General features: G+C 51.9%; 2 protein-coding genes across 2 annotated transcripts in view; one reads left to right on the top strand and one right to left on the bottom strand.

Annotated features, from left to right (window-relative positions):
• ACSF2 (acyl-CoA synthetase family member 2) overlaps positions 1-16,732 on the top strand; it is a 51,714-nt gene extending 34,982 nt beyond the window's left edge. The window contains exons 2-16 of the mRNA XM_006889294.1: positions 3,051-3,246; positions 3,600-3,728; positions 3,950-4,003; positions 4,468-4,586; positions 4,673-4,838; positions 5,406-5,501; positions 5,678-5,835; positions 6,124-6,215; positions 6,482-6,558; positions 13,083-13,190; positions 14,336-14,487; positions 15,817-15,958; positions 16,050-16,160; positions 16,339-16,407; positions 16,682-16,732. Coding sequence (XP_006889356.1) covers positions 3,051-3,246; positions 3,600-3,728; positions 3,950-4,003; positions 4,468-4,586; positions 4,673-4,838; positions 5,406-5,501; positions 5,678-5,835; positions 6,124-6,215; positions 6,482-6,558; positions 13,083-13,190; positions 14,336-14,487; positions 15,817-15,958; positions 16,050-16,160; positions 16,339-16,407; positions 16,682-16,732 — 1,720 coding nt within the window. The remainder of the gene's footprint in view (positions 1-3,050; positions 3,247-3,599; positions 3,729-3,949; positions 4,004-4,467; positions 4,587-4,672; positions 4,839-5,405; positions 5,502-5,677; positions 5,836-6,123; positions 6,216-6,481; positions 6,559-13,082; positions 13,191-14,335; positions 14,488-15,816; positions 15,959-16,049; positions 16,161-16,338; positions 16,408-16,681) is intronic.
• CHAD (chondroadherin) lies at positions 7,110-10,737 on the bottom strand. The gene is made up of 4 exons (XM_006889293.1): positions 9,925-10,737; positions 7,853-8,016; positions 7,486-7,631; positions 7,110-7,262 (listed from the first exon to the last, which is right to left on the bottom strand). Exons 1-3 carry the CDS (start codon positions 10,696-10,698, stop codon positions 7,490-7,492), a joined length of 1,080 nt encoding a protein of 359 aa, XP_006889355.1. The 5' UTR covers positions 10,699-10,737; the 3' UTR covers positions 7,110-7,262; positions 7,486-7,489.
• Positions 16,733-21,019: the final 4,287 nt, after the last annotated feature.

The following is a 21,019-nucleotide window of genomic DNA, read 5'->3' as shown; positions in this document are numbered from 1 at the left end:
GGATATAAGTCCCTTATCTGATATGTTATTACCGAATACTTTTTCCCAGTCAGTGGCTTCCCTTTTTACCCTACTGGAGAAGTTTTTGGATGTGCTATGGGTCATTGTTGACCCTATGGCATGTTGTTGTTACATGCTTTTAAGTTGTTTGCAGTTCAAGTGACCTTAATAAGTACAACAGTTTTAAACCTTGTTATATCCTGAGCCAACCTCATTGTCTCTGACACACCTCATTCCAGTCACTGAGTCAATCCATCTCATCCAGTGTCTTCCTCTCCTATACTGTCTCTCCATTCTTCCAAGCATGATGTCCCTCTCCAAGGACTGGTTCCTCCTCGGAACATGCCCAAAGTATGTCAGATGAAGCTTTCAAATCCTTACCTCCAAGGAGCAGCCTGGTTTCACCCTGCTCAGGCTGAATCTGTTTGTTCTTTTAGCAGTCTATGGTATCTTCAATACTCTTCTCCAGCACCACAACTAAAAGGCATCAATTCTTATTCTATCATCCTTAGTCATTGTCCAGTTATCTGATGCATGACAAGTTATTGCAAAGACAATGGCCTGGATTAAGTGCACCTTAGTCTCCAGACTGACATTGTTGCTCTTCAGTCTCTGGCGAGGTCCTTGACAGCAGATTTTCCCAATGCCATTAGTCTTTTGATTTCCTGGCTGCTGGTACCAAGAGGATTGATTGTGAAGCCAAACAAGCTGAAACTGTTAACAATCTCAATTGTTAACAATTACATGTATATTTTGAGTGGCACCCAATTTAAGCCATGACAGATACTTTGGAAGAGGTGAAGTACTGCATAAACTGACAGTCATTTACCACTCTCCTCCACCTCCTTCTTCTTCTCCTCCTTCATCATCTCTTCACCATCTCTCATGATGCTGCCAATTGGCCCGGTGGTGAGAATCATTTTTTTAGCTTCAAGCCATACTGAAGGCTGTAGTCCTTGACCTTCTGCAGCAAATGTCTCTTGTCCTCCTCAGTTTCAGCAAGCTAGATGTGTCATCTGCATAATGCAGTTTGTTAATGAGTCTTCCTCCAATCCTGATGCCACATAACAAAAACAATGAGTCTATGCTGACTTACCATACCCAACAACAGTTCTGCCTGGAAGAAGCTAATAAATATCGAATTCCCTCTAGACAAGAAGCTCTGTAAGCCATGCACCATGACTTACTCACTTTTAATTGCTAGCAAGTCCCCGGCACATATGGGCACTCAGGAGTGTGTGTCTTGTGACTGAATGATCAGTGAAGGCATGAAGGGGGTGGTAAATGACTGTCAGTTTATGTAGTACTTCACCTCTTCCAAAGTGCCTGCCATGGGTTAAACTGGGTGCCACTCAAAATATACTTATACCAAATGCAGGTTGTGTAATGACTGCCCCATGGCCTGTTAGATTGAGTATTTGCAAGAGGATTAAGGGTGCAACGAAACACTCCCTAATCCCATTGGAAGCCAGCAGGGAAGGAGGTACAGTGCCAGCTCAAAGACAGATGGGTGGGATCCACCACCTGCTCCAAGGGAAAGATGAGCTGGCTTTTCCCGAGTGATTCACAACCTCTGAAAACCTGTCCACTGTGAGTCAGTCCACGCTTGATGGCAATGAGTTTGAAGGTTTGTGTTTTTTTTTGTTTTTTGTTTGTTTGTTTTACTTTTCCCCTAAGGTGTGACCTATGATGCCTGGTAACTCAATAGAGATGACAAAATGGAGAAGTAAAAAAAATGGGGGGGGGGGAATCCTCAGCACCACCAAGCAATAGCTGCCAACAGCAGAATTTGTCTTTTTGGACCCAGGTCCCTGAACAATGAAACTCCGTGACACTGGGGAAGGCCAGGACCCTTGGTGATCTCAACAGCCTATAGAAGCTAAAGGAAACACTTTCCTCCATAGCTGACAGAGGGCCTTCGCTTAGAACTTGTACTTGACCTTGGATTTCTAGCCTCTTAAATTGTAGGAGAATGCATTCTGCTTGTGTCTCCACTGGAGTAGCATTAGGTAACTAAAACAGTGGCCTTTATAGGCTTGTTCTTGATTGAGTTGCATGTCACCTGTGTCAAAAGGACCTATTTTATCTCCATTTTTCCTAAGACGTGGTGACTTTCCCAGACTCCCTGTTGCTAAGCGGTGCAGAAGAGCCCGCTGGAGCAAGAATTAGAAGACTCAGATCTGGCTTGACACCCTTCTGAGAAGTCACTCTTAATCTGATGGGACTAAAAGGAGATCTGAGATTTCTGAAAGACAGAGAGCAGATTGTGGCTTCTGGGCTACCCAGGCCCTTGCACCTGCCCATGTCCCGAGAAAGGTGGAGGCAGCCCCAGGGATAAGCCGAGGAGCCCCTGTACGGGGGCGCCTCATCAAGAAACGTTGAGCAGCATCAGGAAACCTTGAACTTGAGAGTGTCTGGGTGTCCCTGGCATATCTTATATCTGCTTCCCTGTCTAACCAGGCTTTGGACCATCCACTTTTCTATAGCATCATCCGAGAGCAGGAGCCCCAAGTCCCAAGGTCATTTGAAGACGTAAAGGCAGAGAAGTACTTCTAATCCATAGGTGTCCAGCTTGGCATGTGGAGAGCCTGTGAAAATGTAGGGTATCTATCTGCCCCTCCACCCCAATGCTTCTCTGATTCTGTTTTGACTTTTAAGCTCAGAGGAGGAAAAAGCAGCCATCTGAATAGCCTTGGAACCCAAGGCCTTGAATTTCAGTGCATTCCAAGCAAGGGTGCCAATGAGCAGGAGGTGGGGATGGGTCACAATCTGGACGACCCTGTCTATCCATGTGGGTAGGTTCTCCTGGGTTTCCCAGGAGCATTTTCTTAGACAAGTGAGGGAGGGCGCCTTGCCCTCAGCTTGTGACGACATTGTCCCTGCCCTGCTGCTTAGGCTTGAGGTTGCAGAAAGGGTCAGTCCAAGGGTGTCCTTGTCTTACAAGAAGGTATGGAGAAGATGCAGTGCCCTCCCCAAAGCGTTGTAAGTAGATCTTTGGTCCCAGGGAGGACTGGATCAGTGCAGTCAAGGATGTTTCTCTTTCTCCACAGTACAGAAGACACATCTCTCACTGTTCCCTTGCCCGTCGGAGGCCTCAGCTTTGTTCAGGGTCACACCGGAATGCGTCTTAGCCACAAGACCGTGGGGCAATGCCTGGACTCCACAACCCAGAGGTTTCCAGACCGAGAAGCCTTGGTTGTCATGCAGGAAAACCTCAGGTTAACCTTTGCCCAGCTCAAGGAGGAGGTAGGTCCTGATTTTAAATCCTCAGTGGCTGAGCTAGTCCCCAACCTGCTCTGTCTGAGCAAAGGTGGCACGGCACGGAACAAGACGTACACCTGGCTACAGGGCAATGTGTTGGAGTAGCCCGAGAACCCCAAGGCATGGCAGAAGAAGGGGACAGAGCTCAGGCAGAGGAGGCCCCAATGCCTCCTACACCAAGACCTCCTAGGACACATGTTAATTATGCATATTCCTAGGCTCCACTGAAGACCCCTGGTGGCCTGGGGTCTTCCTGTCTCTTTACTCACAGATGGTTCTGTTGTGCCTGGTGAACCTCTGGGCCCATCTCACGTCTGTGCTTTGTCTCTTCACACCAGGTGGACAAAACTGCTTCGGGACTCCTAAGCATTGGCCTCTGCAAGGGCGACCGGCTGGGCATGTGGGGCCCTAACTCATACGCATGGGTGCTCATCCAGCTGGCCACTGCCCAGGCGGGCATCATTCTGGTGAGGAGCGGCTGGCCTGGCACAGCTGGGTATGTGGAGGGGACACCCTTTGGCTCCAGAGCCAAACCAAGGTCTGACTAGTAGTATCAAAGCAGGTCGGACTTTCTCCTGGGGTCCCTTAAGAGGACCCGAGGGTGGGTGCAGGTGCCCCCGGGGTGCAGGAGCAGCTTGAGGGACAGGGCAGCAGTATACTGACAGGATGCCTCTGCTGCACCCAACAGGTGTCTGTGAACCCTGCCTACCAGGCAATGGAGCTGGAGTATGCCCTCAGGAAGGTAGGCCTGGCTGGTGCCTGGCACAGAGAGCAGGGATGGGGTGAGACAGGGCGTGCAAAAGTGGCAACACTTGGCATCTGCCCTTCCTAGGGCTGCATGGGTGGGAGGAGGTCTCAACTCCGCAGAGACAGTGCTCAGCCAGACACGGGCTGTTGTGCTGGGGTGGTTGTGTCTGTGTGTTGGGGTTGTGTCTGTTTCCTGGTGCATGATGGGTATGTGTCTCGGGGAGAGGCATGTGTACATTTGTCTTGGAATATAGTGCATGTGAATGTGTTGGAGGTGGTATATGTGAGCTAGTGTCTGTGGGTGTCTGTGTGTGTGGATGGGATATGTATGTATTGGAGGGGTGCACATGTGTGTCTGGATGGTGGTGCATGTGAGAGAGAAGGACTGATTGTCTAGAGACCCTCTGGACCCCAGCCCCGGGCTTCCTGCTGACCCAGCAAAGTGACTCTCTTCTATAGGTGGGCTGTAAAGCCCTCGTGTTCCCCAAGCAGTTCAAGACCCAGAATTACTACAACATTCTGAAGCAGATCTGTCCAGAAGTGGAGAAGGCCCAGCCAGGGGCCTTGAAGAGTCAGAGGTGGGGATGAGAGAAGGGTCCGTGTGCAGCACCCCTGACTGCCTCACTCTTGGCTCACCCCAACTCTCTCACCCTTCCCACCCCAGGATCCCCGACCTAACCACACTTATCTCCGTGGATGAGCCGCTGCCCGGCATGTTGCTCCTGAAAGACGTGATAGAAGCAGGCGGCTCAGAGCAGCACATGGCCCGGCTCCGTTTTGCCCAGCAGTTCCTGTCCTGCCATGACCCCATCAACATCCAGTTCACCTCGGTAGGGCAGAGGCCGCTAGGCCCTAAGCCCAGGCTACATACGAACAAACCTCCGGCCTCATGATCCTTCTCCGGGAATGGGCAGCTAGCAGATATCAGGAGAGCTGATACTCTATTGAGGCTGGCCCAAAACCAAGGCCTTGGTGACCTCTCCTGGCTGTCCTCTCTGCCCTGGGAAACCTCAGCAATTGGTGTCTTCGTGATGCATCTCCCAACCTCAGTTCTCAAGGGCAGGGGAAAATTCACTGAACCCCCATGAGTCAGAACTGGTAGAGCCTCCTCTCTCAGGGAACAGATGAGAAACTAAGGCCCAGACCCGAGGCCATACAGTTGGTGGGTGGCACCGTCCTCGGAGACACCTTATGAGTGGCATGAGGATATTTGTTTACAGATGTCTAGCACCTGGCACAGTGCCTGGTAGACCTTTCATAAACTAAACAAGGGATGGATTGGGGTCCAGAAGCCTCTTGGCCCAGTGCTCTTCTGCACAGTGGCCCATGGTGGGAAGGGGATGTGTAGACAAGGAGAAGGAGAGGGAGGCTAGGCTGACATCTGCTTGTTTTGCCAGGGCACCACAGGCAGCCCCAAGGGGGCCACCCTCTCCCACTACAACATTGTCAACAATTCCAGCATAATCGGGAGGCGCCTAAACATGCACCAGAAGGTGAGGGGGTGCTGGGAAAGGTGGGCAGGGCAGGGCTGGCTGGCACCCAGACCAGACTGCAGGGAGGAGGACAGTGTGGATAGAAGTTAGTGGGGCTCAGTGGGCGCCCCCTGCTGGCTAGAGGAACCCGCCCCTGGGGCTCTGTGACAGACCCAGCCTCCCGCTGCCATCTCCAGAGGCCAGATGAGATGCGGCTGGTCCTTCCCAGCCCCCTGTACCACTGCCTGGGCTCCGTGGGGGGCACGATGGTGAGCATGGTGCACGGTGCCACCCTCATCCTGTCCTCTCCGACCTTTGATGGCAAGAAGGCTCTGGAGACTGTCAGCAAAGAGAGGTGAGCATTGATGGACAGGCACCCTTGGGCTGCTGAGACCCTTTGAGTCCTCTTTCCTGGCCCTCAGGCCCTTCCCAAGGTGTTTCCTCCTTCTAACAAGGAGAGTTGGGGACAAGGGGCAGCTGAGGACCCCAAGAAAGGACCAGTTCCTGCTTTCAAAGAGTTTCTCCTAGGCATTACTCATCTGTTTCTACCTTGACCCTTGCTCTAGGTTCAAGGTGAGGTGGGTGAGAAGGCGTTCCCTTCCACCTCCACATCTAATTATGAGATGTCTTCCCCCTTATACAGAGGCACCTTCCTGTATGGAACCCCTACCATGTTCGTGGACATCCTAAACCAGCCCAACTTCTCCAGCTATGACATTTCAGCCATGAGCGGAGGTGGGGTGGGGTCGAGGGTGGCCCAGGGAGGGTAGGGGGCTGCCAGTTCTATGTGGCCTGGGACTTACTCTCAGAAATGACCTGGGTGAGATAGATATGCTCCCCGAATTCAATTTAGTGGACACTAAGTTGTGACATGGATGGGAGAAGGGCCACTCCCCAGAGTCCCTAGGGACCAGATCAAGGCTGGCCACTAGATGGAGGACTATGACTGGGATCTGGACTTGGAGAAGGAAGGTGCCATGTCAGCCTTCTCTCGGGTTCAGGTGTGATTGCTGGGTCCCCTGCACCCCCCGAGCTGATCCGAGCCATCATTAACAAGCTGCACCTGAAGGAGCTGACGGTGAGTGCTGGCTGGGACGTGGCTGCGAGCAGGGCAAGGTAGGCCTGGCCTGGGGTGAGAGCAGACTGACCAGCGTGGGGTAAGCCCAGGCTGGATCTCTGGGGGAGCCTCAGGAATCTGCCACAGCCTCGCGTCCAGCCCTTATGCTGAAAGGTAAACGTGAGCAGATAATCTGATGTCTACAGCGGCTGGTACATCAGGGACTGGGTGACTGGAGTATATAATATACACACATAAATTTATATTTATAGAAATCTGGGGGAGAAACGCAGCTTGGGAGAGTGTGCAGCAAGGCACAGGTGTCCACACTAGCATCCTGGTGGGCGGGGGGCTGGTGGAGTAAAGGTACAGGCTTACGACTCTTTCTGGAAGCAGAGTCAGGGCCATATCTGATGTTGGTTTCCAAATGACAGGGAGAGGGATCAGAGACAAGGTGATTCTGGGGAGTGGCTGGAGGTGGAGTAGGGTGTCTTGACAAGGCACCAGGGTGTTGGGGCCAGGAATAATGGTCAGACAGGCTGCTATTCTCTTGGCCTCCATGTGCGGGAGCCGGAGTACCCAGGGCCTCCCCTCCAGGACATCTAGGAGTGGGCAGCTCAGTGCATTGGCTGGGGCTGTGGGGAGAAGGCGGGGTCAGGTGGAAAGGTCAGTAGTCTCTCCAGCAGACGGCAGAGGCCAGTCACCAGGACTGGCTGGGTGAGGACCTGCAGTGAGAAAGGGTCCGGTGGTCAGGACATCCACAGCCCAGATGGAAGCCAGGTGATGGGTAGAGGAGGGAAGCCCCTCATGCATGTTCCTGGACCAGCTTAGAAAGCCCCAGGCCTCCCATCTTCTTCTGGCTGAAATGGAGGACCTGGAGGAGGAAGTATCCTGAGGTATCTTCCTTCCTTGCTGGAATCTCCAGAGGGGAGTGGGGGAACTACCCACCTGTTTAATGGCGGCCAGCTTTCTTGGACCTCTTGGTGGGGAACTTGCAGCCTCTGAAGGCGGTCGTGTCCCGGATGTGCTGGCCCCTGAACTTGGAGGGCGAGCTGCAGGTAGCACCTGGGCGAGAGGTCTTGGCTTCCAGCCACCTGGAGAGACAGAGAGTCATTGAAGTTGGGGGAGAGATATGAGAGTGCTGGGGCAGGACTCATGTGGCCTCGGGATTGCCTGGAACTGTCCCCCTCTGTTTACAGATGGGGAAGCAGAGGGCCTCAGGGTCCCACATCTACTAGGGCAGGAGCAGGGCTGGTGCCCTACTCCCTCCCCTGAACATGGGTTCCAGCACAGGGGAGGGAAGCAGTATTCGCACCTCCTCAGGCCCTGAAGTTGGCAGGTACACTTCCAGGGGTTGTTGGTGATGGCGAGGGTCTCCAGGCCTTCAAAGGGAAAGCTGGAGGGTAGCTGGCTCAGGCGGTTGTTCTCCAGATGGACGTGTTTCAGTGTGGTCACACCCAGGAAGGCACCATCTGAGATCTGGGAAACAAGATGGTCATGGGTGAGCTCCCAGCCCCGTCCCCTGCCATGTCCCTTGACAAAAGTTGGCTCCTTGAGGAGAGAGACCATTGTCACTACAGTTACCACAGATGACAGTTGCCCATAGAATCAACTCCTGCTCATGGTGGCCCCGTGGGTGCCAGAGGAGAACTATGCACCACCAGATTTTCAGTGGCTGTTTCGGCAGTGGATATCCAGGCCTTTTCTCTTAGGCACTTCTAAGTGGACCTGAATCCCTAACCTCTGTGTCAGCGGCCAGGCACACTCTCTATCTGCACTACCCATGCACTGGACGCTGAGATTCCCAGTATGCAGATGGGAAACCAGAGGCTCAAAGAAGTGAAGTCCCTTGGGTGGAGTCACACCAGGCAATAAACAGTAGTTGCAGTAAATACCCAGTACTCTTCCCTTGGCCCCACACTCGTTGCATAAACACTGGGACTGGGGACACAGCCAGGGTCTGGCCCCTGTCGGTGTTTGGTGAGGTGGGCAGTAGGCCCAGGCTCCCCACAACCCCAGGGTCCTGGGACCTCCCCAGCTCTGTCCTCATGACTCCCTCGCTGTCTGCCAGCCACTATTTGTGGAGCCACCTAGGTGGAGACTTGAGTCCGGCTGGATGGCTCCAGAGGAAATGTCCTGTTGGTGCCCACATCTTGGCTGCAGTTCCTCCCTGGCATCCCCTGCCCCAAATGAGCCCTTGATACCCAGCTCTGCTGCCCACTGAAAGGCCACTGTGATGCTGCTAGGACATAAGGGACTCTGACTTCAGCTGGGAAAGGGGCCAGGGCTGAAGAAGGACAGGCGCACTCCACCCAAGCAAAGGCTGGCTACTATCCAGATTTGATCTCGCCCTCCATCCCCACTCCTGTGCTCAGGCTAGGGGAATGACTATCCAATGTTCTCTGGTGACCAGACAGTGCTGAATCCTGGCTCCCACTCACACCTCCTGGGTAATGTCCCTGGCACCAGGGTGACTTTCCAATCCTAAGGAGAGTTCCAGCCCTACCCAAGGTAGACCCACCTGGCCTGGTCCTGGATACCTCAGGAGGGTGGAGGACTAAGGATACATCAGAAAAAAACAGCCTCAGGAGTGGGATGGGTGAAGGGCAGTTGAGAGCTGGGCAAAGTGAGGCTCAGACACTTGTCCCCGCGGAGATGCCTGGGTTTCTGTGCCAAAGCTGATGATGGTCCGCAGCTTTTACCTTTGCTCCTTCATGGAGCCTGTGGGCACCGAGGCTGTAGCCTGGGCGAGCCCCTGGTTTCCAGGCCCTGACTTCTCCAACTTTGCTTAAAGGTCCATGAGGAACGCAGTGGAACTAGGATGGTGGGTGGGGCAGGGGGCTCTCCAAGGCCACTGAAGGGTGTGGAGGTGCGTCTTTCTCAGGTATCTGCTCCCCTCACCCTCCCCCAGCACCCCCCTCACCTTGCAGACATGCACAGCCCCCACCAGAAACAGGGTCTCTTTGTGGGCCTGGTTCGTCCAGCTCCTCTGGAAAGCTCCTCTATAAACAAACCTTCCTTTATGGGGTTGCAGGTTTACTGGGGCGGGTGGGGTGTGGGCAAGGGCAGAAGGCCTAACAGGAAGAGGTGGCCACTGTCCACATTTGGGGGTTTGCAGACACTGTAATGCCTCCTTGGGAGGCCATTTGTATGGCTCCTGGAAGGACAGGAATCAAGACTTAGAGCCAGAGTTAGCAGATATGACAAGTAAAGGACAGAGGCAGTGCAGCTCCTCACCCAAGGAGTCTTCTGTTTACCTTAATGTTAAACTGGGGGGCAGACAGAATTAGGGAGGTGAGGAGGTGGTACCCAGTGGTGGCCCAGGATCCCTGGGCCTCCAAGAAGGAAAGCAGGAGCCAGAACAGAGCTCCACAGCCAGGAGCTTACCTTCTCCAGGTTGGTGTTGTCCAGCCAGAGGGTCTCCAGGTATCTGCCAAAGGACTGGAAGGCGTTGTCCGGGATGCTCTTCAGAGGGTTATTGGACAGCTTCAGCTCCTCCACCACCCGCAGCTTGCTCAGAGCCGCCAAGGGGTAGCTGGACAGTTGGTTCTGGTCCAAGTAGAACTTGGCGAGGTTCTCCACGTCGTCCAGAGCGCCGGGCTGCACTGAGCCGATGGCGTTCTCCGACAGGTAGAGCCAGCGCAGGTCCTTGGCGCCCTGGAAGGCGCCTGCGCGCAGCTCGCGGATCTTGTTGTTGTTGAGCTGCAGGATGAAGAGGTTGACCAGCGGCGAGAGCAGCCCGCGGGGCAGCTCGGTCACCTTGTTGTGGTCCAGGTAGAGGTAGGTGAGCTCGGTCAGGTCGTCGAAGGCGCCTGCGCGCAGCACGCGGATGTCGTTGTGGGACAGATACAGGTAGATGAGCTGCTTGAGGCCTCGGAAGGCGCCGGCCGCCACCTCTCGGATCTGGCAGTGCTGCAGGTGCAGTGACACGAGGTTCGGCATGGCCCGGAACGAGTTGGCAGCCAGCACTGGGAAGTTGTTGCGCTGCACGTTGAGCAGCTTGGTCTTCTCAGAGACCTTGGGGATCTTCTGTAACCCCACCTTGTCGCAGATGACGTGCTGCAGGTCGCCGTGGCAGTGACAGTTCTGGGGGCAGGCGGCCAGCGCCGGCAGCAGGCTGGCCAGGAGGCCGAGGCTGAGCAGGAGCACCGGGCGGGCCATGGCCGGGAGCCTGGGGCAGCGGTGGCAGCGGTGGCCGAGCGCGGGCAGCGGCGAGTCCTCATCCTCGGGTCTCCCGCCCTACTTATACCGCGGCCCTGACCGCAGCCGGCAGCCCAGCCAGCTCCTACGTGGAGCATCAGGGCCACCAGGCTTAACCCCCTCTCGCCCGGAGAAGCGCCCCAGACCTCGACGGGGAGCGCCCTTCGCCCCCGGCTGGTGACCTGCCTGGCTAGGACCGTGGCCCAAAACCTCGCCCCTCGGGTGGCCCTCTTCCCGCGTGCTCTCAGGCCCTAAGTCCCTCCTCCCTTTCTCCATCCTTTAATCCCCCCACCCCCAAATCAGGGCACTGGGCGAGAAGATAAAGGTGTGTCTAGAGGTCTGAGTTCACACCAGCAGTGGGAAGGAGGGAGGGAGGCGTTCCCTGAGTCTGAATTTGTTTGCTCAAGTTGAGCCTCCCCCTCCCAAACCCTCTGGGCCATGTGCCCGGCCACCGGAGGGAGGAATGCCCACAGGGATGTGAGTCCCGCCGTGGTTGGCGCTTTAATGGGACTCGTGCTGTCCTGCATTGGACTGGACACTCCAGGAGATGAGAGCCATTTCCTCACTCTGGACTCACCCCTCCTTTCCCAGCTGTGGACTTGAGTTTCTGCCATCTCCTGTCCGCCCTTAATACAATCATACCTCCCACCCCAAAGGCTGTTGGCTTACCAGAAAATTGGGGTGAGGGTGACCCTCATCACTCAGAAACACGCCTGGAGTCAGGGCAACTGAGCAAGCGCCCGCCCCCCTTAATCTCAAAATATTCTCACCCCCTCTACCCATGGTGGTCAGGACCTCCCCCCCAAGGGATTTTTCAGGGTGGCGCCGAGATATACTTGGTGCAGGCCACACCCAGGCAGTGGCCCCAGGACAGTGGGGCGGGTGAGCAGGCAGGTCCTGGATACCATGGTCCAGCACAGAATGGCTCTGGCGGCCCAACCCGAGGTTCCAGGAAGCCAGTGCCTGCCAGCCAGGGCTCTGTGTGCCCACTGTGTGCCAGTCTTGGTGAGCAGATTGCTGTGGAAAAGGGAAAGTAGACGGGTAGGATGACAGCTCTATGCCCTGGGCCAGCTGGGCTGCCTGGCAGGGGGCATTGCCTGTACTGGGGGAGGGACCCCAGGACTCCAAGTTTGAGCCAGACCCTGGCTGTGTCCACACCAAGCAAGGGGAAGGAGGGGGATGGGCTCAGACAAAGAGTCTGGTGTCCTTTCTAAGCATCGGACAGAGGGGGAGGGTTCCAGAGAACTGGGCTCACCCAGTACCCAGAGGCGGGGAACCTAGTCAGAGAGCCTCCCTTACCTCTACATAAGGGTCATACTTGGCCCGGAACATTCCCTGATATATTTGGGCTCCTCCATGACGGGCTTCTGGTTTTTCTGCTCAGGATGTTTTAACCACTAGGAATGAGTGTGTCTGTCTGTGTGTGTGTAGTTGGGGGGGGGGGGTGGGGGGGGAGGGAGAGGGATGCTGCTGGCTGTACTTTTGTGTTGATGGAAATAAATTCACAGGAAAACTTCCAAAACTGTGAAGAGGCACCTACCCCAAGGCCAGGCATGTGTCCCAGGTTTGAGGGATGAGGCTGCCTGTGTAGATCCCAGGCGGGCAAAAGTGGACTGGCTTTCTCATCAGGTTTATGGGACCTTCAGCTGGGATATTGTGGCCTGAAATTGAGGGGAGCAGTCTGGAAACGAGGGGCAGAAGTTAGCACGTTGGTAATGTTGAGAGCTGCAGGCCAGTGGCTATTTAGGGAAATCTGGTTGTTGTTATGTGCCATCAGTCGCTTGTGACTCATAGTCACCCTATGTACAACAGCCCTAAACTCTGCTCTGTCCTGTGCCAATCACACTGTCTCTGATACAGCCATCCCGATTACCCCAGTCACTGAATCAATCAACCTCATAGAAGGCCTTCCCTTCCTGTGCTGTCCGTCCACCCTACCAAGCATGATATCCCTCTCCAAGGATCGGTCCATCCTTACAACATGTCCAAAGTATGTTTGACGAAACCTCAGAATCCTTTCCTCCAAGGAGCCGCCCGGTTTAACCCTCTCCAGGATGAATCTGTTTGTTTTTCTAGCAGGAGACTGGAAAATAATAGTTTCCCTGAGCTCAATTTTCAGAGCTGGTTCCTCTGCAGGGATCTAGCCTGTGCACTGTCCTGGTGCATCTGCCTATTTGATCCTTGACTCCTGACCCCTGACCTCTACTACTCACATTTCTGTTCCCATCATTCAGCCACTCTTCATGCTCCTCTTGTCTTAAAAGCAATCCCTCCCTGGCTTCTCCAGGGCAGCTCACTGCATTCCTCCACTGGGCACTCTGAAAACCCCTTCCCCCACCCTCCAGGTTGCTTATGGGACCACCGAGAACAGCCCTGTGACCTTCATGCACTTCCCTGATGACCCTGAGGAACAGAAGGCAGAAAGTGTGGGCAGAGTCATGCCTCACACGGAGGTGAGCCACTGTGAGGCGGGAAGGACCCCACATCCTACAGATCAACTGGGATGCAGCCCCAAGGACAAATACCAGTTGCAGTCTGAGAGCCACACAGTTAGTTCTCTGGAGACACAGGGTCTCACTGGGCCTTGGCCTTTCTCTGAGGCTGAGGCTGGAGAGAGGAAGAAAGCTGGAGCGGAGGCCTGAGCCACTGCCAGCTGAACTTCTCCTCAGTCTCCCTTCCTGTCTGCCGTGTGTTTTTGCCAAGTCCCACTGTCTGTTCTGAGCGGCCAGGGAAGTCTACAGAGGAGCAAGAGCGTGGAGAGTGGCCTGCCTGGCTGTCTGGCCTGCCTCTCCCTTTGGTTTAGGCGTAAACACTTCATTCCCCAAGCAGCCTGCCCCTTTGGGGGTCCCTCATTCCACACAGGGTGACCCAGAGCACTTCTCCTTCTCAGATTCACATTCAGGATGTGTTTCCTGCCCCAATACTGATATTGTTATGCGAGCCCACAGCCAGCTCCCCCACTCCCCTCATTTGCCCCTGCAGGGTCTCTGGCAGTGGCCCAGGATTCCCTGGGGACTAACCACCATGTTGGTTTGAGTCTTTCCAGCCCCCTCCCTGCCTCATCCTGTGAGGAATGAGGGTGCAGTGACAATTAGTGTCTTTGCATTTGTTCGCCAGTCCCTAACACTCTTATGAGGAAGGCAGGCACAGTTCGCCCCATTTCATAGATACAGACCCTGAAGCACACAGAGGCTGAATTTTCCGTGGGCTGCTGGCCAAGGCCCATTTTTCCCCTGTGAGGCTTTCAGATGCCTCTTTGCTGCTCTCTGGGTCACATGGCACTGCCATGCCCTCCTCTCTGGCTTTCTTACTCTCTGCATGCTGGCATGTGAGGAGAGACTTTCTTGTCTTCTAAACTTTATCATTTCTTTGCTGGCCTTCCACAGGGCTCTGTCATTGTGGCGGCTTCCTTCCCACATTCACCCTCCCGGCTCAGTCCATGCCTTGGGCCACAGTGTTCCTTCAGACCCAGCTTCCAGCTCAGGTCTCCACTTGCTAATGGCTATCTGCACCTCTCTTTTCCTGGGTTGTGCGCAATATCCTTCCCATTCTAAAGTGATAGAATTGGAGGCCCCACCCTGACGCTTCCCTCTCCCAGGCCCAGATTGTGAACACAGAGTCCAAGGCGCTTGTGGAGCTGAACACACCTGGGGAGCTGTGGATCCGAGGGTACTGCGTCATGCTGGGCTACTGGGGTGACCCCCAGAAGACCGAGGAGGCGATCGGACAAGATAGGTGGTACCGGACAGGGTGAGAGGACAGGATGGGCTGGAGGGTGGGCTGAGCTGGGAGCATTAAAGGACGACAGGGAAAACACGAGTGTTGAAATGAGCTCTTCACATCTTCTCTCTCAGTCATTCTCATTGCCACTGGGGCCTGATTCATAGCTAACCTTCCACTGGGTTTCTGAGGCTGTAAATCACACAGAAGGAAGACTGCCCATCTTTCTCCCACAGAGCTGCTGGCTGTTGAATTTGAACCACCAGAGAGGCGTGGGCTTTGGGTTAGCAGCGTGGCTTCCTATGGACCACACCCCCAGAGCATCATATCTTAAAGATTCATTTCCAGGGAGCTCTGGTGGCCTAGTGGCAAGACGGTGCACTGTAATCCCAGAGGTATGCGGTTCAAATCTACCAGATGCTCTGCAGGAGAAGGAGGGGGCAATCTCCTCCTGTACCAGTCAGATCTGATTTGACGGTACACATAAAAATAATACAATAAAAATTTAAAAATAGTAATAATAATAATAAGATTCATTTTCAAAGTCTATAAAGTAGGGATAGTCATGTGCAACGTTATTGGGGGGTCAAATGTGGTACTGATCTGAGAGCTTGGATAGGACACCACTGCACCAGTGCCCCAATCACGATTTGGTCACTTGTTACGTACCTACTATGTGCCAGCAGAATCCCTGGGTGGTGTAGTTTTTAGGACCTGACAGCCAATTGAAAGGTTGATGGTGCCAATCCACCCAGAGGTACCTCACACGAAGGGCCTGGTGATGGCCTTTGAAAAGATCACAGCCTCAAGAAGCTTATGGAATACAATTCTACTCCACAACATGCTATGTGAATCACCATGAGTCACAAGCATCTCAACAGCAGCTCTCTTGGTTTGTTTGTTTTATGAGCAAACACATTGTAGACAGTGGCAGTCCAGTCCAACAGCAAGATGGGACGGGCTCCACTGGTTCTTCCCACAAGTTTGGTGAGAGGTACTAGATTACAAACAAGATCCTTTCAAACCAACACTGATAAATGCCAAGAGAGATTAAAATAAGATTATTGCAGAGATGATAGCTATGGTGGGAAGGGGACTCCCTTTAGCTTGAGTGTTCAGAGAAGACTTCTTGAAGAAGAAAACAGTCGAATGATAAAAGTCAGCTATGATAAAAAAAGAGGTATACTTATAGAGACAGAGAGATTATGTTAGAGGTCTTGGTTTAGTTCCTCTGCCTCCTCCTTCAGACCCTGTTTAAGGGTTGCATCTTGTCCAGGATGCTTTTTCTAGAAGCACAGACAGAGCAGGCACTTGGTAGATAAAGGAGAGCAAGAACCCACCAAGGCGCTTTCCTTGCAGAGACATCGCCGTGATGGACAAAGACGGCTTCTGCAAGATTGTGGGCCGCTCCAAGGACATGATCATCCGCGGAGGGGAGAACATCTATCCCGCGGAGCTTGAGGACTTCTTTCACAAACACCCACAGGTGCAGGAGGTGCAGGTAAGATGGGAAGTCCGGAGGAGTCCAGGAGACCCTCGGAGAGCAGGAACCGTGGATGACAGCTGGCGATGTCTGATCTTGGACCTGGCAGGTGGTGGGTGTGAAGGACCAGAGGATGGGGGAGGAAATTTGTGCCTGCATCCGGCTGAAGACTGGGGAGAATGCCACCGCTGAGGAGATCAAAGCTTTCTGCAAAGGGAAGGTGGGATAGTCAAGCCCAACACCTACCCCGACCCCTGGTGGTTCTGCTGGGCTCTTCACCCCATCTCTCCTGGGCACCCCAGCATTGGATGATAACGCCTTTGGCTTCCTGCCAAGTACAGCCCTCTTTCTCACCCGCCCACCCTCATGCTTGCCGTCCACTCCCCTCTGATCTACAGATCTCCCACTTCAAGATTCCCCGCTACATCGTGTTTGTCAACAAGTACCCCCTCACCATCTCAGGAAAGGTGGGTATGGAGGAGGGGCAGGGCAGTCTGGGGGCCCAGGTACAGCCAGTTATGATTCCCTTGGCTGGGACCCCTGATTCCCTCCATGATGGTCACCCACTCTCACAGCAGGCAGTGCCATGACCAGCTTGTTCACACATTCTGCTTTGCCTTTCACTGGTTTTAGTACTAAAACCCCAGAGACATGCCTCAAATCCAGGCAGACTGAAATGGTTGGTCACCCTAGCTGGCAGAGGCGCCACGCCTGGTTCTTACTCCCCTCTCTTTCCTCTAGATCCAGAAATTCAAACTTCGAGAGGAGATGGAAAGGCATCTAAAGCTGTGAAGAAAAGAACGTGGCGGAGAAGGGGCTCCTCCCAGGCCCTCTTCCTGCCCCCTCCCACCCTCTTCTGTCCTTGTGATTTGCCATAAAGAACTTCCTTCTTCTTTGACTGGTCAGTTGCCAGTGTGCTGTCTTAGTGGCTCCTGGGGGATGAAGAAGGGATGAACCTAAAGGGAAACTGGCATTTTTTCAGACCTCCTATTTTTTTGTCATAATGCACAGTGTGCCAGGCTGTTAACCCAAAGGCCAGCAGTTCAAAGGTAACAGCGGCTCTAAGGGAAAGAGCTGAGCAATCTCTTCCTGGAAAATTACAGGCCTTAGAAACCCCATGGAGGGTCCCTGTGAGTTGAAACCCACTCAACCACTCGGGCATTCCATGCGAACCAAGAGTGGCTATTCCAGATTCACCCAGTGGTTCCACGGGAGAAAGACCTGGCTAACTGCTCCCATAGAGACTACAGCCTAGAAAATTCCACGTGGCCGTACTACACACAGGATTCTTAGGAGTCAGAATCGATTTGACAGCATTGAACAACATTCCTTGTCAACACACCTCAGCGTGACATACACGTTCTAATCTAATTTGGCCCCTAAGTGATCTACACGGTTTCCACTTGACTTCTGGCCAAACAATTGGCAGTTTGAACACATCCAGCAGTACTGTGATAGCAAACCATGTCAATCTGCTTTCATAAAGATTACAGCCAAACAAACCCCTTCTAGGGGAGGTCTACTCTGCAACCCGTGGGGTCACCATGAGTCAGTATTGAAGTGGCAATAAAATATCGATTCATTTTAATCCTCATCTTGTCCCTTTGAGAGTCCTGGGTGGTGCTTAGCTGGTAACAATGTACTTAGCTGGTAACAAAAAATCTTAGAGGGAGGTTTGGGTCCTCCCAGAGGCACATTAAAAGACAAGCCTGGTAATCACCTGAAGAAACAGCCATGGGATCCCTCGAGTATGTAATAGCTCTGTTCTGACACTCACAGGCGCCTCAAACTGGAATCAATTCAATAGCAACCGGTTTTGGCATTCCTTTGAGATGCTAAGCCAACCTTTTACAAGACTATATACTCATGAGGGAGCTCTCACGGCCTAGTGGTCAGAAATTATGCTAAACCTACAGGCACATGGTTTGAATCTACCACCTGCTCCATAAGATAAAGATGGGCACTCTCCTCCTGTGCAATTCGTTGTGTTGTTATTGAGTACCTGAGAGTTGGAACCGACCCATATTGACCCTCTGGGGGTTTTCAGAGACAGTTAGTCGCATGGCAGGAAATTGCCCATTCAGCTCCTACCCCACGTAATTTACAGCCCTGAAAACCCACTGGAGGGTGTATGAGTTGATCCCAAATAGACAGCACATAATCACAGCAACATACAATCATGAGGGAGCTCTGGTGGTGTAGTGGGTAGGGAGTTGTACTATTAGCCCAAAGGCAGCATGCCTGTCTGGTGGTTCAAATCCAGCAGCAGCAGCAGCTTTCACGGGAGAAAGATGGGCAATCTCCTCCCATGTAATTTACAGTTTGTCAAAAGCCACTGGAGGGTCAGCTATAAGTAATTTCCAACTCGATGACGATGAGTGAGATGTAGCCACAAGGTAGCTCAGGTGTAGAGTCTGTGGAGAGTGGCACTGTTAAACCACAGGTCAAGCTTCTCCAGCTGCTGAATCTTCCAGCAGCTACGCAGGGGAAAGATGGGCACTCTTCCTGTGTGATTTGTTGTTATTGTTGAGTACCATCAAGTCAGAACTGACCCATAGCTGACCCTCCGTTGGGTTTTCAGAAGCGGTAAATCACACGGGAGGAGATTGCCCATTCTTCTCTTGCCAGCCTCAGAATCTAATTGATTGTTTACGAGTTGATTCTGACTTGATGACAATGAAAGAGAGAGTCATTTAATAATTAATAATAGAGTCAAAACAATTGAACTTTTTATCTCAAGCTCTGACTTCTGACAAACGCAGGCTAAACAATTATCCTCTGGTATAATTGCATGACTTAGATGCATATGGCTGAATTGGATAGTGTGTATTATCTTGGTTCCCCTAAGCTTAATTTTTTAAAACCTATTAGAGTTCATTATAGAATATCAGAGCTGACAGTCAACTCAGAAACACTCTAGTCCAATCCAGTCACCTTAGAGTTCTCATTTTACATTGAGGGGTTTTTGTGTGTGTTTTAATTTTTTTATTGATATTTTAATGAAGGTTACAGGAAACTTGGATTTCCATTCATTCATTGTTGTGCATTTTCCTCCATGTCGCCCCCACACAGTTAGAATTTCTCTTTAACAAGATTCTTTTATTGTTGCACAATTTCCTCCCTCCTGCCTGCCCCCCTATTTTTCATATTCTTGACAGGTAAATGAAGCAATAAATATTTTTATGACAAGTAACAGCTTTATTGAGATATAATTAACGAGTACTGAATATACCATGGACTGCCAAAGGGACAAACCCCTGTCTTGGAGAAGTGCAGTCACACATACTTTGGGCATGTTGTCAGAAGGGTCCCATCCTTGGAAAAACTGTATCATGCTGGGAAAGGCGGACAATCAGAGAAAGAGAGGAACCTGCTTAACAAGATGGATTGACACATACATTGACCATAACGATGGGTTTGAGCATGAGAGATCGTGAGAATGGTGCAGGATAAGACAAGGTTCAGATGTGGTGTTCACGGTGTTCATGAGTCTTAGTCAACTAGATGGCACCTAACAACATGAGTTACTCTTGTAAGTGTATCAATCAATTGGTTTTTAGTATGTTATTGTTGTGACGTTGACTGATGTCGAGCCAAGCACGAATCATAGCGACCCTATAAACAAAAGATGTGAACCCTGTTCTGTAACTATCGTCTTTCTCTAAGATCATAGTTTCCAAAGGCATGTATGTTGTTTAGGATAGTCATAGATATATGCAGCCATCACATCAATTCTAGGACATTTTCAGTACCTTAAAAAGAAATCTGGTGGCCTACAGGTAAGGAGCTGCCCTGCCAACCCGAAGGCACATGGTTCAAATCCACCAGCTGCTCCATGGGAGAAAGATGAGAACTCTCTTCCCTTGCGATTTACTGCTCCTGAAAACCTACTAGAAGGTGAGCTATGAGTCAGTTCCAACTTGATGGTACATAAACAACAAGAGGGAATCTTCTGGTATTGCATAGTCTGTAGGGAGCTGAGCTTCTGACTCACAGGCTGAGCCTCTCTGACAGTTTGAGTCCATCAGTTGCTCTGAGGGAGAAAGATGAGCAATCTCTCCTGATATAGTTTATAACCTTGGAAACACTTTGGAGAATCAGCTATGAATTGTTTCTGATGCGAAAGCAGTAAGGCTTTTTTCTTTTAGTACTTACAAAGCAGGTTACATCTTGAGCGCCTGTTTGGAGGTTCCAGCAGGGAGAGCTCAGCTATATATGTAACTCGTGAGCTGAGGATGTTCCTCCTTTATTGAATAAGGTTATCCTCTTCGACTCAGAGAGCTCTGGTGACCAGCCCAGGGAGCTCTGGTGTCTTAGTAAGTAAGGAGCTGTGCTGCCAACCCAAAGGCAGGCAGTTCATATCCACCACCTGATTTGCTGGAGAAAGATATGCACTTTACAGATAAATTAAGCAAGAAGTATTTTTTTCCTATAATTATATTTTATTAATTTTCATAAACATTTACAGAGATTTTGGGTTTCCATTCATTCATTGTTGCACTATTCTCTCTACCCTCCTCCCAGTTTGTTCTTGTCCAAATGCCACAGTGCTTGTCAAAGCCAGTTCTGATTAATCTTCTTTGTCAGTGTGTCCTTTGCCATTCCCTATCACTCCTCCCTGAGAGAGACTTCACCCTGAGTCATAAGGAAAAGGGGATGGCGTATTCTCTTAGCTACTTCCTGCTGAAAAGGGACGCTGTGGATTTAAGGGTGAAGATCTTCTCTCACTACTCTAAAGGGCCCCTTTGGCAGTAGGAAACACATAGACTATTATGGAGATTGATTTTGGAATTTAGATGCACAGAAGTATTTTTTAAGACAAGTAACAGCTTCTGTGAAAACCTGCTAGATCCGACTTAATGGCACATAACAACTTCAACCCCCCCAATGGGAAGCTTTAGGAAGGATGTCTATGAAATGGCAAAGGAGGAAGGGGACATCCACCTAACCAGACAAATCATATGAACTGACAACCATGCAGGTCAATGGGGTGACAGGTCACAGCCAGATGGATTCCAAAAAGAACACAGATTCTCATAAACTGGAGAGAATGTCCTTCTGCCTGCAACTCTTTTATCT

The sequence above is a fragment of the Elephantulus edwardii genome, unplaced genomic scaffold (assembly GCF_000299155.1).
Source record: "Elephantulus edwardii isolate Elephantulus edwardi_28Jun2011 unplaced genomic scaffold, EleEdw1.0 scaffold00077, whole genome shotgun sequence".
In the NCBI taxonomy this organism is placed as follows: Eukaryota; Metazoa; Chordata; class Mammalia; order Macroscelidea; family Macroscelididae; genus Elephantulus; species Elephantulus edwardii.
The sequence above is the reverse complement of the archived record's forward strand: the minus strand, read 5'-3'. Positions and strand labels throughout refer to the sequence as shown.

What these genes read in the sequence shown, in the direction of transcription:
- CHAD (XM_006889293.1), bottom strand. Translation starts at nt 10,698, where the DNA reads ATGGCCCGCCCGGTGCTCCTGCTCAGCCTCGGCCTCCTGGCCAGCCTG. An exon ending in ACAACACCAACCTGGAGAAG is followed by an intron (nt 8,017 to 9,924) that starts GTAAGCTCCTGG and finishes CTTGTTTCCCAG; the next exon opens with ATCTCAGATGGTGCCTTCCT. An exon ending in CAACTTCAGGGCCTGAGGAG is followed by an intron (nt 7,632 to 7,852) that starts GTGCGAATACTG and finishes CTGTCTCTCCAG; the next exon opens with GTGGCTGGAAGCCAAGACCT.